The sequence below is a fragment of the Xiphophorus hellerii genome, chromosome 3, assembly GCF_003331165.1.
Source record: "Xiphophorus hellerii strain 12219 chromosome 3, Xiphophorus_hellerii-4.1, whole genome shotgun sequence".
NCBI lineage: Eukaryota > Metazoa > Chordata > Actinopteri > Cyprinodontiformes > Poeciliidae > Xiphophorus > Xiphophorus hellerii.
The window spans coordinates 29,872,607-29,897,367 of record NC_045674.1 but is presented as its reverse complement, the minus strand read 5'-3'; the positions used below and the strand labels follow the sequence as shown (position 1 = coordinate 29,897,367).

Below are 24,761 nucleotides of genomic sequence, written 5' to 3'. Positions count from 1 at the left end.
GGTCTCCTGAGTCCTAAATATTGCCGAATGTTAGCGGAGAGCCAAACAAACATTTTCCACAGAATTCCTCTTAAGTTCAAAGCCATTAAATACGATCCAGTCCTTCTCCCACAAGACCACCTGGAACTGGCTCAAGCTACCAACCTGCCAACTCAAACTTGTCACACACCTCAAAGACTCTCTGCTGTGACATGGGACCTAAACTGGGAACAGCTTTTCCTTACCGTTTACTGCTATTTATGTTGCTATGTGTGGTTAAATAGGTGGTTGACCTCAATGCCGAGGACAGAAAACTGCAGGCATCATAAATCACATTACACAGCTCACAAGAAGGTAATTGAAAGAAATGTTCTCAACTGCTTCTGTCAAAACCCAAAAGTGGAGTTTTGAGGATTTTAAACGTAGAAAACGCAGCAGCTGAGTCCAGCCATTACAAGATGTTTATTTAATTATTGTGGAGTTGACGCGCTACCACTGAAAAACCAGTTTGGCTTATTAAAAACACCATATTCACAAAAGTAAGTTTGGTTCACTTAGGATGTTCTGCTGCAACTAAACTGTCCAAACTAAAAAATCTTAAAGCATTTAAAACTAAAATACACAAATTAATTTCTAACTTTAATCGAACTGCACAATATTGAGGTTAAATGTTAAAATTATGTTTCATAATGATTTGAGATAATCACAGATTAAAAAAAGTACACACGAACCATTTACATTTAACATATAATTGCAACATTGTTAAGACTTGAAATGGCTTAAAATTTAATGATTGACTCTGATTGGACTGTCTTTGCCTCGGACTTGACTTGAGGATAAAGGCTTGTGACTTTCAAAACAATGACTTGAACCTTTGTTTTGATTACATTCAAGGTCAAAGATCAGTACTGTTACATTAAAGTCATTTTGTCTTCACAATGAGGGACATGAGGCTAACACACTGAAAAACCTACACTCAAAATTAGAAAGCAGCCTGCTTACACAGACAGATCATATAACAAGGTATATGATGGAGTTTGCTTGCAGAATATGGCCACTTTGTGTGTGTACCTGTTTCCATTTAGGACCTTCTCCGAAAAATGGGGGCCAAAACCGGGTCCTAATGTGATGGTTAGGGATTAAGTTTATAGATAAGGTATAAATTAATATTAATATTTGGCCAGGGTTAGGAATGTACTGGTAATGGTTAGTGTTAGGCTTGAATGCAGTTAATAAAATGAATGTAAGTTAATACATAGTTCTAATACGGATAAGAATACAAACTTGTGTGTGTGTGTGTGTGAAAAACGAATAGATTTTCAAGAAACCACAGGCAGACATACGACTCAGATGTCCAACAGATCCTCTGGGACTCTTTGTAGTCCAAAGCCTGAAGTGGAACATGTGGTCGGCTCTCCTACCGCTGCTATCAAGATGTGACTAGTTGGTGACAAAATATGATTTCCACGGAGACATTTATAAACACTGTATATTGTACATGCAGACTCATCCCATTGCTACACGCATATAAGCAGAATACACATGCACACTAAAGTGCAGTGCTTGAACTTGAAGGTAAGGCCTTGTGGTTTGTGTGTGTAAAAAAATTGACATCCAGAATCTCTGGACTGCTGCTCTAGTTTGGTGCACAGCCCTGTGTGGAGATTGCACTGTACAATTTTATTATCTGAACAAAGTAACCAATAAAAAGAGGCTGACCTCATTAAAAGCAGGCTTGCACAACTTTGCAGCAAGAATGCGAGAAGAATCTTATGATTTGAAAAAAACAAAACAAAACAAAAAACAGTGGTGGAGGGTCTTGATGAAAAGTATTATGAAATCTGAGATTTAAAGCTTGCCACAGAAGAACTACAATTAATCTCAAAAAGAATTATAGATGTTGACTTAGATGGGTTATGAGGTATTAAAGGGCCTTGAAGTGGTGAGCGCTGATGATGTGATTAGTGGGAAACTAGCTTAAAACATACATCATGTTTTTCATTTCCACCCTGCATTTGTTTTTGTTTCTCACTGTTTACAAGTAAAAGTGGATGAGGAAGGCTTTTCCACATTAGGTGTCTTAGCAGGCACCTAATGCCTGCTAAGACACCTGCTAAGACACCTAGTGTCTTAGCAGGTGCTCTTTCAGTCTCTCTTTCAGAGAAGACTGAAAGATGGAAAGCTTTTAAATCTAAATCCTTAACCTGCAGCAGGTGACTCTGAGCCAGTTCTATGACACCACATTCCTGCTAATTAGAAGGAATTACAGCACAAATCTAAAAATGACTGCTTACTAACTAGCATTCAATTAATTAAATAACTTTCTAGAGCATGACAATTATAATTGAGCTCTATGTACTTAAATCTGGATACATAAGAATGAGGTGGTTTGATCTGAATTGAATCTGGGTGAAATAAGTATTTCAACAGATCAACAATGTTATAAAGCCCCTTCTCCATTGTCAAGTCTCACTCTAGCCATTTAATGTCTTGTTCGATTCTAGCCAAGCTGGGTGTGCCTCCGTTGGCAGTGTGTTCCTCACTACGTGGGCGTGAATATGGGCAGGAAGGTGGGGGTGAAAGTGGGAACACTGATGATGTCATCTTGCATGTGTACCCTTGGGCGGGCAGTTTCTCCGAAATCTCTCGGTATATTTTTTCATTGCGGGTTGCCCCAGCTCCTCAGGCACAATTGATAAAAAAGTTGGAACCACGAGGTTTGACCAGAGTTATCAATTTGCCGTTAGCCGTCTCGCCAACTACTATGGTTTTGCTGAAGATTGAAAACTACGGTGAACATGTTGATGTAAATCCACAGGACAATCAACGAATGCAGTCTGCTGCCAATCACATCGCTTGCGCGCAATACCTGGGTTGTACCACCCCTGGAGTGGGTCCACAAAATACGCGGGATCTGAGATGAATCTGGCTGGGGTTCACAAGGAAAGATCCAGTTATAGCCATGCCCAGGGAGGAAGGGTTTATGTTAAAATATTTTTCAAGGTGCTATTAACAAACACCCAATGTCAAGAACAACCCACCTAGAGCTTGCAAAGAGATGCCTTCAGATGATCTTTGTTTAGAATTTCAATTGACATAAATAAAACTGAAGACAACAAAGTTCGGGAGGGCGTACCTGTCAGTGTCCTTGGTGACGTAAGGCCATGGTGACTCTGTGGTGGCCTTGGGGCCGTAGAAATCAGCCAGGATGTGTTCCGGGTTGTCTTCATTCCCTGTCTTGTTCATTATCTGTTTGATTAGACCGGTGGAGATGGGTACGGCACAGTGTGACGCATCCTTATCCTCCCTGAGGGAAAACAGCACAAGCTCAAGAGTCATCATAGATCCTTGATTCCTTGTCAAAACACACGCCATTTTTGTCTTGCTACATAAAACATCAAAAGTGCAGTCTATGCACATCAGTGCACATCAGTGCATAGACTGATCCCACGTGATCTCCTGCTCGGTGCAGGCCGTGATAAGTCATTGTTTGAAAAGAGAGCTAGAAGCTGCTGTGTGTGTGTATTTCTGTGAATCTGGCATGGAAGCTTGTTTACTTACATTATGCCAGAAACAATTCAGCAATGCTCTTTTATTTCACTATAAAACAAGACATCTCCTGACAGCAGCTAACTGTTCCCATTGCGACCTTCGGCTAAACTCCATTTTTACCCTTGAACCTTGAAGTGGGTGGAATCTGTCTTTTGTTATAGTTTTTTTTGTGTGTGTGACATGGAGCTTGCCTTACAAACACTAATTCAAAAAGATCACAGAGAGAGCTAAATGGCAGTAAATAATCCGATTGGATACCTCATCTCCATTCGTTGGTCAATTATAGACCGGACTCAAAAAAAGAACCAAAATCCAAACAATGTAATAGCATCTACTCTTTCTCTGGGAAGCATCCAGTTCTTCTTGGCTGCAGCAGAGAAGCCCCCATAACCCAGAACAGCAGTTTGTTAACAGAGCCCATTGTGCTATAAAGGGAATGCAGAGGGCTACAGCTTATGGATCTGGAACAAGACTGAGGAGAGGGACAAGGTGTTGACAGGAAGCTTTTCATCCAGAGCGGTCCCTGAGGGGGGAAACTGGACGGACTTCTGATTTTAACCCACCATTTTCCTATGTGGCGGCTGGGATGAGAGGAGCAGGACAAAACCGTTCTGGTTAAGACTTGCCTGTGTCTCTAGCATTGTAGACCGCAACTCTGCTCCCTACCTCGTCCATTAAAGTCCACAGCTATGTGTAATTACAGGATGGAAAGATGAGCTGTTGACCAGTGAACATTTACGATTGGATCTATCGTAGAGGTTTAGGGTAAGCTGAAAGGTTGGGTTGGAGGGGGGGTGGGGGGGGTGTCTCTGTACATGTGTGTATGTTTACAGTTGTGGCTTGTAGTGTGTGTTTGAGAGGATGAAGAGAGATGAGCGATGGATTGAGTTGGGCAGGGGGTGTGGGGGGGTAGCAAAGAAGAGAATGTAAGTTTGTGCGGTCTGAAAGCAGCTCAGACAGGGGATGGATTGTAAATACAAGGAGCTCTGTGGTTGCAATCTAGAAGGACAAGACACTTGGTTTTTTTTTCAAAGCTTGTTTTTTTGCACGCATGAAAAAGATTTCTGTAAAACAACATCAGCCAAATATATTCCCAGGGACAGTATGCCCACTGTGGTTTCTTTATTGCAACTGAAACCAAAACAAACTTTGTTACCAGATATCTAAATACAACGGTTAACAAAAATATCTCAGAAGCAGTCGGTCACGTTCAAAGATTTATCCTGTTTGCTCCCATTACCGGCGAATGATACCAAAAAGAGCTATAATTTTTCTGCAAGGGTGCATAAAATAACAAGAATTAGAGATGTTCAAATACTTTAATCAGTAGCGAAAACAACACAATAAATTCACTCGTGATTGCGAGATCATAATCTCGCACCACAAAAATAAAAGGAGGAAAACATGTAATGTGAGTAGATTTATTTAGTGAGGAAAAAAAAAATAGTTTCAGAAATAATTATTTTTAATAGAATTACTGGTGCTTTAATTACCCCTGCTGATATTACCTTGTATACCCTTCTTTTAAGACGGTACTTAATCTTCTCCAATAACATTTCACAAGGTTGGAGCATATCAATAGATGGATTATTTATCCAGAGTACCCTCTTATGCTCTTTTCCCGTTAGGATTTTTAGAAGATGACTCTTGAAGAAGGTAGATCATGTATCAGATAAAACTTTAAGATTTGCCACAGATTTTGGATCAATGTCTTGTTGACCCATTTTCAGTTTGGTATCCTTTAGTTGAAGGAGTTTGTGATGCTGTTCACTGGATTTCCAAGGTCTTTGGAGGAGAAAAGGATGAACAGCATCATTGATGTTTCGTCACACTTTACAGTGGACATGAACTGTATTCCTACATATTCATTCTTTGGTTCAGACCTTTTGTTGTCCTCCCAATGATAACAGTATATTCTTGAAAAATAAAAAAAAGCTCAAAATGCACTGTTCCAAATTATTATGCAGCGCAGAGTTTCAAAACATTTTATAGGTCATAAAGAACTGAAAATGGTCATTTGTTGAATTTGAAGCATTAGAAGGTCACATTCACTAAAATCAAAAGCTATTTCAATAAAAAACATCCTAACAGGATGAGTTTCTTTCTCAATTAAACATGAGTTTAATTGAGAAAGAAAAAATGTATCTTTATGACACTTTAATCTAATTTGCATAATAATTTGGACGATGGTGTAGACCACACCCATTAGCAGTAATTTTCCCCCTATTTTACAAATCGGTCTTGACTTTGAACCAGGTATTATTTAGTGACTCATATGGAGGCCAGGGTTGTTGTTTTACTAACTTTGGACTTAAGGAACCTTTAAAAACATTTACATACATTTACATGTGCAAAGGCTTTTTTTTCTGGCACCACAACCCATTTAGGTAGCATCTAATGGTGGTTTTTGTGACTTCTTAATAAGGATTGGTAACCATAAGATAGCACTCTTTGCAGCTCTCTAAGCATTGAAGATGGTCATTCTGCTCAGTGTGTGACTCTCATTCAGCCTTGTGGTCACTGGCTAAAAAAAATGCTAGTCTGTGTTACCTCTTGTTTATGGAAACATGCAGTCATGGATTACAAATTAGAAGTTCCTGAACACTCTGATAAACTACAAAAAAAAGTACAAATTAAAATACATACATTTATTTTATTTCAAATGAGAAATATTTAGTTATTTGTGGCTGCTGAAAACATATGATTTGACCATAAATTTTGATTTTAAGACCAACTGTACTACTTTTTATGAAGAACTGCCTGGAAACACGAATATATGAAAAAGATTAGAAAGTGCAAAAGAACACTTACAAACTTTGACAAAGTAACAGAGCACAACAGTGATGTATGTGACAAGCTTTGACCATAAATGTCACACTTACACTAGCACTTAGCTAACCAACACATACATGGACCACACACAGATACAGGACATATACTCTTCCCCTACACATCTGTGTGGGTATGCATACACACACAACGCACGCTCAGCTGCTCTGTGCTACATCTCATATCTAAGTGAGGTGTAATTACGATCCAACCTGACATGCTGGAGTTAGAGTTGTGTCACAGCTGCAGCCAAGGCAGCTTACTGCTCCCCTGAAATGTGCGCAGATTCTCATGGATCATGTCTTCATTAGTGGCTCACAGAGAGCAGAATGTGCTGTGAAGGGTTTGACTTTATGCTACATGTAGGCACACCAAAAACCCATTAAAAGAGCAGAATTGCTGTTTCCCTTGCAGCTGTATGAGCTAGTCGCTCATGATTTAAGACAACCATGCACTGAAAGAACTAAATTGTCCTGTGAGTACATTCTACTGGCTCCGTACCGGGTATGAGCGATGGAAAGAGGAAAGGAAGTTGCCTATTTGAAAGTAGGTATTGGTTCATTATGAGTGTTTGACAGATCTATGTTGTACCTTTAGGTGTAAGGCTACGTGAGTGTTTTGTTCAACATACAGAGTTTTTTTGTTCCACTGTGCGAGATAGTTACAAGATTTTCGATATCCTTTAGGCATAAAATAGTTTAAACAATTTAAGTTTTGGATTAGTAAGTATTTGTCAGCCATAAAAAACATTAAACAGACTTTTCACTCACGTGTTTTGTGCAATAGTAGTAAATCTGATTTTAATTACCTGGCCTGGAAAATCAGGTGGTGGGTAAGTTCTGCCTCGGTGTTTAAAAGAGGTTCCTGGTGGCCTTGTCCATGAATTAGCTGAGTTTCTTTCAGCCCTAGACTCCTTTTCTCTATGTGGACAACTAGTGGCTCTGGCAAATGGCTCCTCATGACAAAAAGTGGACTGAAAATCACCTGAAAGAAGAGAGTTTTGGAAAAATTAAAACGTAACTGCAAATTTAGGCTAAAAAGGGGAGTTGATCAGTTGAGAAGACAAATTTATTATTATTATTTTAAGGTGTCCTGTCCAGGGTAGCACTCACAATTGCTGTCAGGGTGTAAAGGTGAGGCCCAACAGATTTACTTATAATTACTCATAACTGAATACTCCACTGGTTATACAAGAAAGCACTTTGGATTTTTTCAAATGTAATAGACATGGAGACATAAAAGAAAGGAGGAAAGAAAGGTGGGGGAATGGTTTCAGAGGAAAGAAGGAGAAAAAGAGTAAAGGAGAAAAAGAAGCATAGAGAATACAAGTCAACACCCTAGAAATCTGCTCCTGCACCTGCAGAAAGAGAGACAAAAACCCAGACAAACCATTGCAAAAAACAAAATATACAGATATAACAACAATTACATCACTGCAAAGTACATGGTGCGAGTTAAAATAATATGCATTTAGTGTCAAGCGCAGCCCAACGTATCGTATGTGAAAGTGAAATTCTTAGACGGATGGTATGTTGGATCTCACAATTTCCTATGTCTTTTATTAAAACAAAACAAAATATTTATATACACACACACACTATATTTTTTAAATATCTTTTACATAATAGATTTTTTCCAACATTTGCTATGCAATAAAGCACAGATCAAATGTTTGACTGAAATATGAATTAATAGAATGTCAGGCTAAATTTTAAAATTGTGTCACAATGTGGTGCTAAGGCTTGAATAGAATAGAATAGAATAGAATATACGTTATTGATTCTCAGGGTGAAATTGCTTTTATGTTGACAGGCTACTCCATCCAAAGTATTAAATACTAGCAAATTCAAATATAAAGATGAAAGAGTGTGATGCTGTGCATTACATACCAGTCTCTGCTGCATGTGTGAGTCCGGCTCAACGGTAATCAGAGTACACCAGACGTAAAGCAACGAGCCGCTGGAACAGGCCACCTGAAAGAGCACAGATCTGTTCTTACTGATCAATTAAGGTCCTCTCTATTTAAACCAACCCCACTGCCACTGGAAAGATCTAGTATGTGTGATACCTCTAATCTCTTACAATAGCTGCAACAAGTTCAGATTGATCACAGGGACTGAAGATCAACATGTTTCTAATTGTTTCTGCTTGGAAATAGATGCATTCGTCGCCTCCAGGTTTATAGTCCTCCATCAGTATTGCGTTATGATGCTTTGTCCTTAAAACCATTGTTTCTTGGCTTCCTTCAGTTGTAAAATATTGAGCCTCCCTAATGCGATATTACAGGCTGAGGCGACAGACAACTGCTAGTGCCAGATAAAGGAGTATCAGAGGCAGTATAAGTCCAACAAGATTTAAAAGCTGAGAATGTGCCCGACAAAAAGCTGAGGGCTCTTCAAGTCTCACTGGTCTTTGTCCCACTTACTTCTCCTTAAAGCATTGAGATGCCAAGATGCATTACAAGTGGTCCAATTTATAACAGACAGGGGACTTCATTTAGTGCTGGGGACAGCACAGAGAGCAGAGAGCTTTCAGACTTAATATACGAGGCTTTGCATAACTGCCTTGTTGGGACAAGGGAGTGAGACTCTGGGAAACGGATATACAGACCAGATCTGGTGAAAAACAAAAAAATAAGATCATGATCATCTTTTGTGCTTTGTTAGAACTACAGGACTGCGGCAGGAGAGATGCAAAAAGAGGAGATGAATGAGAGGCAAAGGAAAGACATTACCTCAGAGATCTTACTGATGAAGAACAGCATCAGACAAATGAGAAAAAACACAGATGCTGGCATGAGACAGGTGGACAAGCCTGATGCAACAGGAAGCAGTAAAGAGTGTTAACAATTAAAAGATGGATGAGTTGGAGCCATCTACTAATCTGGATTTATCTCTAGTCTTTGATCATTTCAGTCAGAGATGATCAGACCTAGAATCTTAGAATCTGGAAAAGTTTTTAACTTTATAATGCTAATTTTTTAAAAAAAAGAAAAGGAAAAGTTAAAGGAGAAATCACACAGGAAAAGTAAAGAGCAGGGAGAGCGGAGCTCGAGCTGGGGTTAATCCAGCGGTGCGAAAGTGCCTTCAAAGCCTTTCTGTGTGCCCACATATCAGCTAGTGTTTCCTGTCTATGGTTAGTGTTGTTATGAGAGAGCATAAACTGTGTTTTCTACCTCTCAACATGGTCAGGTTATGGGCCGGAGGGCCTTTGTAAGCCTATCTGAGGGGAAGATCTCAATCTGTTTCCTAACAGTGAGCAGCAACATGGAAGCTCAGCAACTCCGGCCACCCAGAAGAGGAGGATCCGGCCACAGTTGGTGGTCCAGTCCACCAGCTCCAAACATGCGTGTGGACAGAGAGCTAGCCTTGGTGTGTGCAATGTTTGTATGTATACTTTTTTGTGTCTGGCTACCACATTTGGACATTTCTGAGCGCAAAGCATTGGCTGCAGTCAGTACAATGGCCCTTTTCCATCGTTCAGTATAAACCAATTAGTCCATCTTAGAAAAGACGTCTAATGGAAGCAAGTGTTGCCTCCAACTCCACAAAACAGCCAGATATTTCAGAGTTACATCAGAACCCCATGGATCTGGGTCATTTTGTATAGATCTACCTGAACAACAGAGCTGCTGCTGCTGCCCTTCTCCCTCCGCTCCAGCTCTACGTCCTGTGACCAGTCTTCGTCTCCGCGTGCTCTCATGCAGAGCTCGGTCATCTCTGCGTCTTCCAGCACGTAGGAGGGAAGTTTGGCCCCTGCTTCCAGGCAGTCACAATGCTCCCTGACCACCGTCTGACTGTCGGCTCCCACATAGTGCTGAACGACTCGCAGCTCGATGTCCTGCGTCAGGTAGCTGCACATCACCTGCCGTCCGCAGATTATTATCTGCAAGAAAAGTTAAAAGACACACCTGGCCTTAACAACAGAACCCATGTTGTAAAATTATAGATTTTATAAGATATGTAGGTCATATATTGGGGCTGAAACGGTTTATTGGATTAATCCCGCTGAATCGATTATTATTGCTGAAAGAACAACACAGTCAGAGCAGTAACTAAGCCAAAACTGTACAAAAATATATACATATTGCATTTAACATAAAAAAAATGTAAATATGTTTTATCCACAACTCAAGTAACATTGTTTTAGTTTCACCCAGTTAAAGTTCCATGAAAAATACAAAAATCTTTTATTAAGCATCCTTTGCTACAAATAATCAAGTTGTGTTGTTGCATTTTAGACAATTAAATGTTATTTTTTTATTTTAAAAGGGAATTGATGGGTTTATTGCATCTTTTCATGCATTTCTAATATTATCTAAAAAAGGATATTATAAAAAATCTGCAGACTGTTTACATTCTTGTATCCGAGTATTCAGTTAATCACTGACTGTCTGATTAATCGATAACAACAATTATCGTTAGTGGCAGCCCTATTATATGCTGTATATTTTTTTAGATTGCAGGTCTTATAGACCAATCAGAATGAGCTAAAATCAGTAACAGCTCTCTCACCGAGACAACTGCAGTTTGCGACACGTCACAGAACAAATAGAATCAGAAGAAAATATAAGCTGACCAATTCTCATGCATGTAGTTATTTACTTTATCTGTCAAAGCTACCGCTGTAGCGCTGTGGGGTTGGTTATATGTTGGCGTCTGGTTGTGGCTGAAGGGATCAGATTTATTCAAAGATAAGGACTGAAGGAAAAATGAGTGTGAACTGAAAAGTCAGCTTCGTCTCCAGGATGAGTGGGAGATGTTTGACACTTTACAGCGTTCACATAACAAACTGTCACTACTATGGCATCTCTGCGTTTTCAGGACTTTCTCTTGCATGTGTGCAGGAAAAACTCAGACATGATTCAGCCCTGCTCTTGTAGCAGGCGGCTGGCTGCTCTGTGATCTGGCTTTTGATTCCCCTGTGATCCTCTGTGTGGATTGATGGGACACATTTTATTGCTGCAAAACAGATGACAACAAATTGACAAAAACAGAAAACATTCAGTTGTTAGCTAAGCAACTACTAAATCACAGGATGCAAACAGAGGGCGGGTTTAAAGTGGCTAATCCTGACGAGGGGACTTGGACAGACGCCAGGCTTTCTGTATAATCCTACAAACATGTTGTTGCTTTTTATTTCAGAGATTTTCCTCCGTGGTTTGGCGCTGGGATCTGACGTCTACGTTCTTGATGTTTTTAAGCTTTGATGTAAACTTACAGCATGCTTGTGCTGCAAATGCTTTATTCAAGTTTTTTTTGGGGAGGTGGGGGGCCGGGGGGGAAATGAGAGTAAAGAGTACCTGCTTCTGGACGCCATTGAGCTGCAGCACCTTGATGATGAGGGAGGCGGTGCGTCCTTTGTACTGAATGGTCCGGAGCAGCGTCCCGACATTGTCCACGCTGAACGGCTCGGACCAGCGCCAGTTCCCCCAGCCCTCGATGCAGATGTGCAACAGCTAAAAAATAAAGAAAAAGAAAAAAAAACCAAGGCAACCAGAAAACACATTAGTTTTTCTCAAAAGAAACAAAAAATAAAATAAAAACGAGTCTTTGTTTGCATCATTTTTGTGCGGGTAGGCTCGCTGCGGCGGCAGAAACAGAAGGTTGCACACATTAAAGCAGCTGGTGGAAACCAGCCGGGGTGGAACGTCATCATCAGGCCCCGTCTGTGTTTGTGCGCCTGGATGTGGAGGCTATTTTAAATAAGAGGCACTTCTTCTCCGTCATTTCAGAGGGCTAGATATCCATCGCTGCTCTGTGGAGGCCATCAATGTGTGTGGCTGGGTGTAAACACGCAGCCACACAATGACAGCAATAAACAGATGCTTTCCTGTCTTTTTCACATCCCAAACCAGTGTGGAGTGGTGACGAAATGCCAACCATTTTCCATAAAAACTCCTTGTATTGTGGGTCTCAAGATGGCAAACGGGGATCAAATTAAGCAAAGCTGCAAGACATCTGCATTGGATGAAGAACACTGTTTTAATTGCACTTTCTGTTGCACAATATCCATGTTGCAAGAGTTTCAGCTGCACATTTCTGCAGACTTTTTTTTTCTCTCCCTTTCTGTAAACACAAAGTGGAAAAAGGCAAAGGAACTGGTCAGCTATCAATCACACCTCTGTTATGCCGAGGTCATACAGAGAGCACCTATCCACTATTCACCACAGCTCACTAAACACCACAAGACAAAAACTCTCATTTGTCAAACAATGTGAATGTTGTCATAAGATTATGGTAATAATACAGGAGCAGAATCATAAATATGCAGGGAGATCTAAAGTGCCGTTCCCTCCTGAGGCCCTGCGGCTGACCTTTAACCTCAATGAACTTTCTCCGTCAGCCCTTCTGCCAAGACAATGTCAAACCTCAGAAAAAAAATAAATAGAGGAGGACAGACCAGGAGAAAGACGAAGAATACCAATGGATCTAAAAAGACAGGCAGAGATGACGAGGGTTTACAGGCTCAATAATCTAACAGAAAGTTAGCGACCAGATCAAAACACACACACACAGAGAGAGAAAAAAAACCTGTTCTGAACATTTACACTTCAGGTCATTGCTTCAATGTGGCGAACATTTAGCCAATCTGCTTTAAGAAAAACAAATTACCCTGGAGGTGAAAGAGCATGTTAGGACCTTGGTCAGGACCTTCTATGTTTCTCTCCACTGCAGCCTTTCCTCTCTGTTTGAAGACAGATTTCTTTACAATAACATTCTTAATCAAAGCCGGCGCTGGCTTTCTGCAGGATCGCTCTCCGTCAGTGTTGGCTGTGTAGGAATTACTTCAATTTCTCGCAGGACACATTCGCGGAGCAAGTGGCAGAGCAGTGTAAACAGCCAGGTGGTGCAGGTTAAGGTTAAGCCCGAGGGCGGGGCAACCCTCAGGCTTCCTCCGCCAACAGCGGCCTCACAACCAGGACCGGTTCGGATTAGGACAGCTAAAGGGAAAGTAAAAAAAAAAACAACTGTAATGTGGGATTTTCTGCTATTTTGTTAAGAGTTTCTCGGCCAACGTTTTGACGCGAACGAGAAGGAACCCGCCTTGTTTCCCCTTTGGGATGAAAATCGGATTTAAGCGTATTGACTTCACCTCAGCATTACAGTGTAAAGTTTGTTTTAAATGTGGAGCGGGCAGATCCAGTGGAGATCCCAGCATAGCCGGAGCGCCATCTGCGAGAACAGATTTGTTATTTCAACACTTCTCAAACCCCCCTTCACTTTCCTCCCCGTGCCTCTGCAGACTTTATCGTGCCTGTGGCTCAACTTGACCTTTAGGGGAGAAGTCATAATAACGTCTCTGCTCACACTTCAAACGGCGACTGCCGCTTTTGTTTTAATTCGGCTAATTCTGCCCCGACTCAAGCAGAGGAAGAAAAAGCAGCGGTGACACAGATGAACCGAACACGTAGGACAACAAGAATGAAAAATAAGAAGCTGTTTTGCCTCTTTGACTTACGCAGGAGGTTGTGACACTGAGAAAACCCAGTCAGCCATATGTGGTCATTTTAAGCACATTCTTTAGGCCCCAGCCTCACACTTTATTATTCATTCATTCATTCAAAAAAAAAGGATATTTTGAAGAATTCATTAATTGACGTCACGTAAATAGTTACTGAATTACTTCTGTTGATAAAATGCAGTGATTTAATCATAGTCCACGTAACTTCATTTTATTTATTTATTCATTTCCAACAGAAAAAAAGAAAAACAAGAAATTTTTTTAAAATTAAAACAAAATATCATGCCCAATGAATGCGCAATGCAATTTTACATGATTTGTTAAAAAAGGAGGAGGTAGAAGATACAAGATTTCCTGCCTCTCTTATACTTATTTACTTATAAACATTTAACTCTCTATACGCCAGATAAACTTAAATTATTTCCACATTACATGATACTTAAATCTCACATTCAATGTCCAATTATTAATACATTTTTAATATAATCAATGACATTTTTGGTCTCTGAAACACTCCTTGTACAACATATTTCCCAATAAGCTCCTATTTAAACCGTTTTTTATAAGCTGTACTTTGGCTTCAGGTTGTATAGATTTTTTTGAAAGGTTTTATTGGCTCTAGTGGCCTTTATTTGATAGTGAATTGACAAGAAAGTGGATAATGAGAGAAGGGGGAAGACATGCGGCAGGAGTCACCAGGCCGGGAATCGAACCTGCGACGCCGCGTCGAGAACTAAGGTCACTATATGTGGGTTGTGCTTAACTGCTGCGCCACCACAGCACATCCATGTTGTACAGATTTTAAAGTATGGAATGAGAAAAGGGAGAAACTGCTTAAAATATGTTTGAATGATCATTTTTTTCTTCAAAATAAGAACTATCGTATTGTGCAAGACTGATGTGAAACAAAACATTGTAAAAATACTGATACGCTCTGTACAACGTTGTGGTTTTATTAATCATTTAAAAACCATTTTAGCTCCACGGTCGTAACATCCGATGCTAGTTGAATTCTAATCTCCTCTGCTTAGAAATATCTCGAAGACTCCTACACTCACCCGCAGCAGCTGGCCCGCGGTACACAATTGGCTTCCAAAACCAACTAAAAGCATATCTCTTACAATATTTTCCCAGGTTTTCTATTGAGTGTGAAATAAAAACTTCCATCTTTCTTCATATCCCTTTAATCCCAGGAGAAAGTTTGCGATAAGGTTGATTTGTGGTGGACATTAAGTTTCAGGGCTGCTACTTTCAGAAGAAATGTTTTTTTTTTTTTCCTTTCCCCCTAAAGAGAACGTTCTCTGTAGGCAACCTAGATTGTAAGTAAAATAACTTACAATCTAAGTTATTTTACTCACTTGACACACATTAGAAAATCTTATTTAATTGCCAAAATAATAGTGTACTTTACACCTACTGGCATCCCTGGTGAAGCTTAAGTCTTAAAATAAATCAATTTTTTACTGCGGCAGCATAATCTCACACTGAAATGTTTAAAAAAATCCCTTTAGCTTTAGAACATATTTATTAGGAGGGGGAGGAATTGCATTAGGAAATAATTTTATTTGGTACAAATTTACCCGTTCAGTGCTTTTTCAATACTTTCGACAGCCGCTCTTTTCAACTCTCCCCAAAGGTCAGTCAGGTGGATTTATGTCACAGGACTGCGATGTCCGTGTAGGAAGGCTTGTGTCAAACATTTCAGTCACAAACAATTTCGGTTTTTATTTCAGAGTCCGCAAGATTTTTATTTAACGTGTCTTTTTGCTATTTCAAAGTGTTCATGATGTCATGTGCTCTAATAAGATTCCCAGGACCTTTGCAAGAAAAACATGGCAACGGAACCACAGAGCCTCCACCACACCAAAAGGGTCGTGAGGTGTTTTTCCATATATTCATCTTTTTGTTTCACGTGTTTGTTGCCAAACATCATCTTTATCTCATCTGGGAGGAAGCACATAGTTCCAGGTGAAATCCTTGTGGAATTAAGTAAACTTCACATGCTAACATTTTCGATGATGGACACAGAAAAAAGGCTTTTTTTCCCCCTGGCCTCCACCAAAAAAAAGTGGTTGACATGTAAACAGCATCCTATTGTTTTGGATACTGAGTAATCTTAAAATGCCATCATTTGTTGCAGCTCTCAGACAATGAGCTTTGGACATGTTTTTTTTTATTTTTACCTCATTTACTGTATTTATCTTGCTCTGCCACAAGATAAATACAACTCTTTAAAGTGGAAGTAAACAGTAAATTAACTTTTTTGTCCTGATAAACTGTCTAAATAGGTCATTTAAGGTTCTATCTTTATGCTTCTTTTTATTTTGACAAACACCATCTCACATCTGGACTCCTGTCAAACTGTGCTGATGCAGTTGGGTTCTCCTGTTTGTGTAAAACGACACGGCTTTTTGTCACTCAGCCCTGCGTTCGGGTAGAAAACCACGTCACAGCTCTCGCAGATTTTCTTTCCTCCTGACCGCGGCTTCGCTTTCTTTGCCCACACTCGGCCGTGGCTCTCAGTGTCTCTTGGCTCCGCCCACTTTCTGGGGTTTTTCAAACTTTGTCAGGGGCGAGGGAATGGCCAAATGTGGGGATGAGCGCAGGGGTGTGATCAGGACGAGGGGCAACACTGTTACTAACTTTGCTGCGATATTAAATAAAGACTAGTTAAAATGAGTTATTTCATAACAATGTAGAATGTAAGCCCATATACCACCTAAACCAGTGTTTAAATGAGTAAACATCAGGTGTCCCAATGTAAGTGAATGTAGCGCATAATGATTGGTGAGGTATGTAGCATGCCCTTTAAGGTCCGTTTGAACCTTAGCGGGGAGCTTGCACTTCATAAACAATGTTTGGCGTACCTACAGTGGAGCTGTGTGGTGAACTTCAGCTAAACTGAAAGCAACACAGATGGCAGCGTGCTCTGTGTCTCTGAATAAAAAGTAAATATTGGTGACATCTGAGAACTGTGATTTTTTTTTTCTTGTGTTAAAACTGGCAATAGAACTGAACTTGTATAGTGAGACAACAGGGGAAGAGACGAAAAAAAAAATATTGGGAAAAAATTATGATCACTGCCTGTGATTCAGAGAGCAGAGTGGAGCATGCAGAGGAGCTCGCTTTCCAGTCTGACCGCCTGCTTCCTCCTCGCTCCACTTCGCTAAGCCCCTGTTGCACAGAGCATACAATACCAATAAACAGATTTATAGAGTACAGCAGAGCCGGTGCCGAATTTAGTGCGCAAGATCCATTACCGGGTTATGTGAACAAACAGCGCCGGATAACAGGAACACGATGAACACAACTTTAAGAGTAAACGTTACAGAACGGCCCAGCGCTTAAAATCTAAAACCGGAGAATATCGACGAGGTTAAGAAAAAAAGCAAACAAGTGAACACGTGTTAGTGTTGCAATGCCAGCAGAACATTTTTCTGGTTTTACTTAGACTTTTGATTCAGATGGATGGGTGAGGGGTCAAGGAAAATACACTGATGTGTGGAGGATTTAAAAGTCCCATTTCAACTAAAATGTAGCAACTGTAAAGAGTGACAGAGAAAGGCTTCTGAATATAGAAGCAGAGAAGCAATGCCAGCAGTGTGTTTATTTTTTTAATGGTGTAGAAAGTGTGTGTATCTACACGTGTGTATATGCATACACACTGGTAATAAACCAAAAGCAATATTAATAACAATAATAATGACTTTCCACATGAGTGCATCAGTACTTGGCTGAATCACTGCATGAAAGCAAAGGCACAAAATTCCAGCTGCCATTAAACGGTCATGTATTATCATAATACAAATTTGATTATTTTATTGATTCAGCCATGAATTTATTGAAACTGAAAAAGTTTGTGCATTGTGTCAAATATCAGTATTAGATTAAAAAAAAGGGAATAAGAGTCATTTATAATTACAACGCCTTTGTTTAATTGCACCCCACCAGTATTTTTTATATATTGCAAAACATATGAAACATTTTGATGTTTCATGCTGCCAAAATCTAACCAGGTACATTGGTGTATTAATATTTGCTAGTATCTGATTTTAGGAAAGTCCCCTAAGGTGGACCCCCAACACTTTCCAACACTTTCCAACACTTTCCAACACTTGACCAGCCTTTTCCTATCTGCACTGTCATGTACCCGGTTTAAAATGCAGCTCTTGGTTTTCTGTTTTTCTTTGGCATTTTTAAGGTTTGACACACTGCATAGTTTGGCATCAGGATACATTTGCTAAGACCTCCACTCATGGAACAATTAGAAACTGTAAAATATATTCCATCTGTACATATTATAATTCAATCCCAGTTGTATAGAAATATAGAAATGGATTCCTAACCCAATTCGTTTCGGCACCACAGTTTTTTTGGCCCACCTCAACATACACCTGACTGCCAACATATGACATATATTACATGTAATATATATGACCGTACTAACGTAGCATTTTATGCATTTTACCAGCATCATTTATGGTTATGTGCTTTAGAGTCTACGAGTATTTCTGACCCCTTTGCCGTGGTAAAGCCTTGACGTCCGTTTCTAAATCAAACACTGCACAAAACTTGTGACTAATCTGAAAGTAACAGAGAACACCTGCCTAACAAACAAAATATCAGATGGACAGATTGATTAAATTAAATTCCACAAAAAAAAATCATATTGGAGCAATAAATGGTCTAAAACATCAAATGAGTACCATATGAACTCTCCGAAACCCCAAAACCCGAGATTTGCGATTGCCATGGAAACCCAACCCAAACATGAGACTGTGAACATTAAGAAATGGTGTTAATTTCAGAGAAACATCAACCGCACCTCAGTTCTGAGTCGCATGGACTGAGTCAACCGTGCGCATCATGTGGACGATGTCACTCCTGCTGCCTTTGCTCATTGCTTGATCTTATGCTGGTAGAAAGTTATTACTAACAGATTTCCCTGTGAAAGACAGTAGGGATATCGGTCATAACTTAAGCAATGACTGTTAACTTCCTGGTAGAACAGAAGGTCATTTTAGCTTTTACTGGGAATAGCTCATATTTCAGCTTTAATAATGAGTGTTAGATTAAACGCAGACGCAGTGAGAGACACGGGGGATTTATGCCTCCAACCCATGGGCTCCTGCAGACAGACTGAGTCAGTCCTGCCTCTTGTAACCGCTATCCATCTATTGTCCTCAGGCAGGAATTTGCTGCAGTACACAAAAACACAAATTATGCGTCTGTCCATTGTGAGAATGTAATCAGCCATCCTGGATGCTGCGCAGATGGCGCAAAGCTGCCGTGGTCATCGGTTGTTTATCCGTTACTACCGTTTATTCTTTCTATTTCATTCAAACAATAATAGGAGTCTTGAGATTTACGGACATGTGGAGGTATAAACAACACCAGTAGCTTTGCTCACAAGTCCCCTAAAAAAAAAAGGAAGAAAGAAAAAAAAAAGCCCAAACAGTTCAGACACATCTTTGATGGTTTATTAAAATCATGTGAGTTCAGTGTCAAACACTGACAGCTTAAAAATAGTTTGAGGAGTCTCTGTACTGCCAATCTTCTTTAATGTTACACAGGCACAGATGAAAAGAACAGAGATGTAAAGCAGAGGCCTGGTCTTGTCTAGTGAAATTACTCTGGGACAAGGGACTTAGCTACCCACCTAACAAATTGGAAGCAGGTTGAGATTCAGACAGCAAAACAAAAGAATATGGATTGCTTTGTCTTTAAAATAAAATAAAAAAATTACTCTGAAAAAGAATAGTACGACAGTGCAAAGGAACAGCGTTTTAACCCATGTAAAACGAGGGGATTATGGTGGCTTTCACAGCTGTCTACAATGCCTTTTCCTCCTTAGCGCTCTCTTTCTGACAGGAGAAGAAAAAGCTGCGCAACATCAAAGTCAAGATTTGCAAGTCTAAGAGGCGGTTTGGGAACTGGAAGAAGGTACAGAGAAAAGACATTGTGTGGGTCCATTGTTGACAGGGCGATGTTAAGAGGTTTATGCTTGGCTAACATTGTTCCATCGCTCCTCTGGTTTCTGCTAAGGCGTGGTGGAAGTGCGAGGGCCTCGAGGGCTTCAGGATACGCAGAAGGAGCAAGTGCTTGCACCAACCAAATGGGGTTTGACAAAAGGAGTACTGTCTCACTGTCTGAGGGGAGAGAGGTTTGAAAACCACATAGAAGGAGAATAACGGAATTAGTGGTCAAAGACCTTCAGAAGGACAGACACATAGTCACAGTCTGGGGAGAAAAAGAAAGATAAAACAGTCGACCAAGATGAACACAACTGAGGGAGACTTCCTGTATGTGATGTACACTTCCACGTTTTTTCATTTTCAGATAAATTACCTCCTAAATGTCACCCTTTTGATCTTCCTGTGACATAGTCAGGATACAAAGTTCAAGTCAGAACCACTCAGCTCACTGCAGGGGAGACCTCAGTTGCTCATGCCATGACCACAACTCCACTGTGCTTCCACTGTGGGCAGACTGTAGTCTAACTCAGACAACATGTATGCAATTGATATCCTCCCTTGTTTGATAATGCATTGTAACACTTGACAACAGAAAAGCCTGCTACCATGTAGCAAAACCACAAGCTCTCCTCCTAAATAAGAAATTAATCATTGCTTGACCCCACACAACTACCTCCAACCACAAAACTGAAGATTGGATAATGTGATTTAAGTCCAGGAACATATAGAAAACATACCTCCACATCATGTTCATTCAATAAAAAAATATATTCATAAACTAAGTGCATGTGTGCTACGGAAATTTTCCGATCTTTTCTCTTGGTTCTTTTTTTTTTTTTTGCATGGAACTGTTTTCCCCAGGAGTCATGTGTTGTAAAGACACTAAAGGTACTACAGCTTTGTGACTCTGCTTTTGGACCACTACCCAGCACCACGGTACTGTCCATGGTGCTGAAACCAGGACGGCATCGTCAACAGGAACTGCAGGGCTAATAAATCATTCACCTTTGCTTCCTTGTTGTGTGACAGAATAATATGGAGCGTCGAGAAGAGCCAACTACCTGACAGGAGCTGTTGGGAGATTTTTGCTTTTCTTCAACGGACTGAGTCTTATTAAGTCGTCCTATCATTGCGTCTGCTTGTAAGAGCAGGCGAAACCTTTACAACACTTGTGAATACAAGTAATTGGATATTATTATACTCACCTACCAAATAGCTTCTCAACTATACATATCAACATAAGTTGCATGGCAGGTTGGTAGAACAAAACGCTTCTTTTGGTCCGTCTCTGATTAGGGCTGGACCATAATGTTGAAAAATCTATCAATGATTATGATTCAGGTTTTTCTTTTAAATATCTGAAAGGCTGTCAAACTGTTGCCATAACGTTTCCTCTATTGTACAATTTTCACTCTACACCATTGTATTTTTTATTTTTAAGCAGTTATGACATGAAACCTGAAGCTGCTGCTGAGAAAGGTACTCAACAGATTGTTGCTAGGTAACCAGAGAGTGAGCAAGTTAGTTGATGCAACCCGGAGGTTGAGCCGCTTTTAAAACCCTTTCATCTGCCTGCGTCTCTCAGATAAGCCTATTTATTAAGGATTTGCAATTAGGTCCAGCCTTACATATTTTGATTTGAATAGCGTTTCTACTAACAGTGAGGAAAAATCCCAGATGGAAAAGAAATAGAAAAAACATATCTAAAAGAAAAACAAGCCTTATATCATCATCAGTATATGTTTTGTATATTTGACAGTATAAGGCAAATATGATTTACTCTTGAAAGTGGCCACTTTTGAATTTATTACATACAATGTAAGTAAGTACTCAAATTATACAAGTTTCATTTTGTAAAAATGTACTAAGGATCTTACACTTGGCAACAGTGTGTTATGCAATAAATATAAGTTTAAAAAAAATAGATAAAAATCTTATAACAATTACATACATCTTTTCCATATGGGATTATACATACAAACAGTTTTCAGTAACACTTTATTTGAAGGGCTTTGCATAAAACTGACATATTGCATAAAACTGAATATGAATGACTCTTCATAAATGTTTCCGACTGTTGTCATGAAGTGTCATTCAGTAAATAATGACACTTTTAATGAAGAGGTGCACTAAAAGTTGCAATAAAAGTAAATTAAACGTGCCAACTTTGCATTAAAAGTGTTTACCAAATGTCACGTCATGTCAACAGTTAGAAGCATTCATAAAGACTCCTTCATATTCATGACAGGTGTTATGTCATGAATATGACAGTCTCATGACAATCTTATGACAACACCCCTTCAAATAAAGTGTTACCAAGTTTTCTATTGTACTTCTATTGTGTTAATTATTGTCAGGAAGTATGCTGTATTCTCATAACAAAAAACATGATTCTCTTAGATACAACCAACTCTGAGGTGAAAACGATGGGAACTAAATTCAGCAATTACCTGTAATATAACATAGTTTTGGCCGATACCAATTTTTTTTGTTTGAAAAGTAGCTAAATATAGTAATATAACAATATACGTTGTTAACTCCGCACGTACAGATGAGATCTGGTGGACTAATTTACTGAAACATCTTCCTTACCTAAAGTATGTTAATGTTTATTGAAACATTGTCCTTCTGTCAATAGTTCCACAACTTACATCATTCCTGGATCCAAGCTGACATCATTTTCTGTCATAATGCAGCTGCGGTTGTTGTTCTTTTAAAGCCAGGAATCTGATGGAGGTGATGAAAGTGTAATATGTAAACTGCTAATATGCTGGCAAGCTACAGTGTTTTATGCATCTCTCATCAAACTGGATTGACTGAATTAAACTTCTAATGTCAAAGGGAGTGTTTCCTTTCAGGCAAACCACATGAAGGGGGAAATCACACAGTAACACAATGTGAAAACAGTCCCAACATCACCTAAGACGGAACAAACAACGTTCTAGAGTTTTGAGTGAGTTTTGGAGGAATGTGGCACATAGAATACTTTATGTTGATCAAGAAGGAAAAGCTCATTATGAGGAGGGAAGCCATGATTATGGGGTGGATCTCAAATGTTGACACACTTCTGTTAAAATGCCAGTTTTTTTGATATGAAGAATTGGACAATAATAAATAATTTCAAAGCATTTTCCAAATAATGTGTCATTTTCCCCATGCAACTGAAATGAAAACAAACAAATCTGTTTGACTGTGGCCAGTCAAAGATCTCCAAATCTATCAGATGGTGAGAACGAAGTCGTCTTCAGGTGAGCCCACAGATTCTAGAATGTGATTCTAGAACTCACATGAAGCCATTCATGTCTTAATTTGGATGGATGCATACTCAGGGATACTCAGGGTGAATGTTCAAAATCTAACCAGGCATTTTTCTATGTAGTCATTTTGACTATTAAAAATATTATTTGTTCATTTCTACAGCAAACAAGAAGAAGGGAGGAAAAGAAAAGTCTGTCATAAGTCTTGATTTTTTATGTTCTGGCTCACATTCTGAAGGACTTTTCTTTTTTTTCTCATCCAACACACAACAACAGAACAAAAAAAGTTTTATTTTTTCAGGCTTTTCTTTTTCCTCAGAAAGTATAAGCGAAAAAAAAAAAGCTGAAGCAAAGCCCTTTATATCTTTAGAATTTTTTTTTTATTAAATTGTCTTGAGATGACATGTGTTGTGAATTAGTGCAACGTAAATAAACTGAACTGAATTGACATAATATTTACATCTCCTATGTAGAACTTTTACTTTTCAGCCTCCTCTCCATCTCAGAGTTTGGGTCCATAAGCCAGACGTCCTGTCTACTTTTAAGACACGGGTTAAAACTTTTCTTTATGATCAAACCTAAAGTTAGATGGGCTTAAGTTCTCCTGAGCTACAGTATCTCTATAATTATGTTGCTACAGGCTTAGACTGCTGGAGGACAAACTGAGCACTTTTTCTTTCTTTGCTACTTTCGGCTACTTCTCTCCTATTACGCATTAAATGCATTTACTGCTGCCGTTAACTTTATGTTCTCTGTATGTTTTTTTTCTCTTGACATAAGCTACGTCTGGCCTGGCATTTTCTAATTAGTTGTGACAAATTCCTGGAGTGGGCCCTTGGCTGAACTACTGCTGCCAGTAATAATTTTATGTTCTCTTTCTATAGATAATACACTAGGCCCTGTCTTTCTGTGTTTAACCCCAGGGTTTAAGACTTAACCCCTGGCAGCTAGAATGCTCCCTCTGTTTGATTTTTGTAGTGTTACTTTCCATCTGAATGAATCCCTCATAAAAAAAAACAGTCAGAGAAGATAAAAATGCTTCAGAATCTACTTTGGAATCAACCAAAAGTCACTTGTCCACGATAGTTTTCACTAACGCCAACAAATCCCTGTTTAGATTTATCTCTACCTTAAAGTAGGTGCTGCTAAAAGTTGGAGGTTGATTAAAACACAACGGATGTATTCAAACCTTTGAAGCTAAAAACTGTGTTCAGCACAGTTTTAGTGCTGGCTGATATTTGTAGGTACAAGAGCATTGAAGCAGGTTTAATTGTATAATTTGCAGTTTAATCTCCACTAAGTACAACGATTAATACGATGAGCGTGTCAAGAAGGGACATCTGGGTGCGACGCAGGCTTACTGTGGCTGTGCAGACTGTAACACGAAACAAATGAAACAATCGTAAGTGTTGAAAAAACCTTAACAGAGGTAGTCATTTAAGTTTCTTTTTTTTATTTTGTTGCATTTACAAGATAATTTTACAAGTTCTGACAGCTTTGGCCTTGATCTTTCTCTTGTTAGTCCTCAGAGGTGCTAAAAAGTCATGCTTTATTTAGCATGTGGTACATGTTGTTACAGTACAGGTGCAGTATACCGACTGTTTCCACCCTGATGAACAATTAACCAGGCCTCCGCTGGAGCAGATTCTTCATGCATCATTTGATCACGTCCTCATTTACTAGTTTGAACTTTAACTAAAGTCAT

The 24,761-nt window shown here is 39.4% G+C and overlaps 1 protein-coding gene across 3 annotated transcripts in view; it reads right to left on the bottom strand.

Annotated features, from left to right (window-relative positions):
* The window catches only part of vps13b (vacuolar protein sorting 13 homolog B), a 304,956-nt gene that overhangs the window by 22,666 nt on the left and 257,529 nt on the right, over positions 1 to 24,761 (bottom strand). For all 3 annotated transcript variants that reach the window (XM_032557919.1, XM_032557917.1, XM_032557918.1), the window contains 5 exons: positions 11,663 to 11,818; positions 9,976 to 10,245; positions 8,250 to 8,333; positions 7,169 to 7,344; positions 3,116 to 3,286 (listed from right to left, as the gene is read on the bottom strand). In XM_032557919.1, coding sequence (XP_032413810.1) covers positions 3,116 to 3,286; positions 7,169 to 7,344; positions 8,250 to 8,333; positions 9,976 to 10,245; positions 11,663 to 11,818 — 857 coding nt within the window. The remainder of the gene's footprint in view (positions 1 to 3,115; positions 3,287 to 7,168; positions 7,345 to 8,249; positions 8,334 to 9,975; positions 10,246 to 11,662; positions 11,819 to 24,761) is intronic.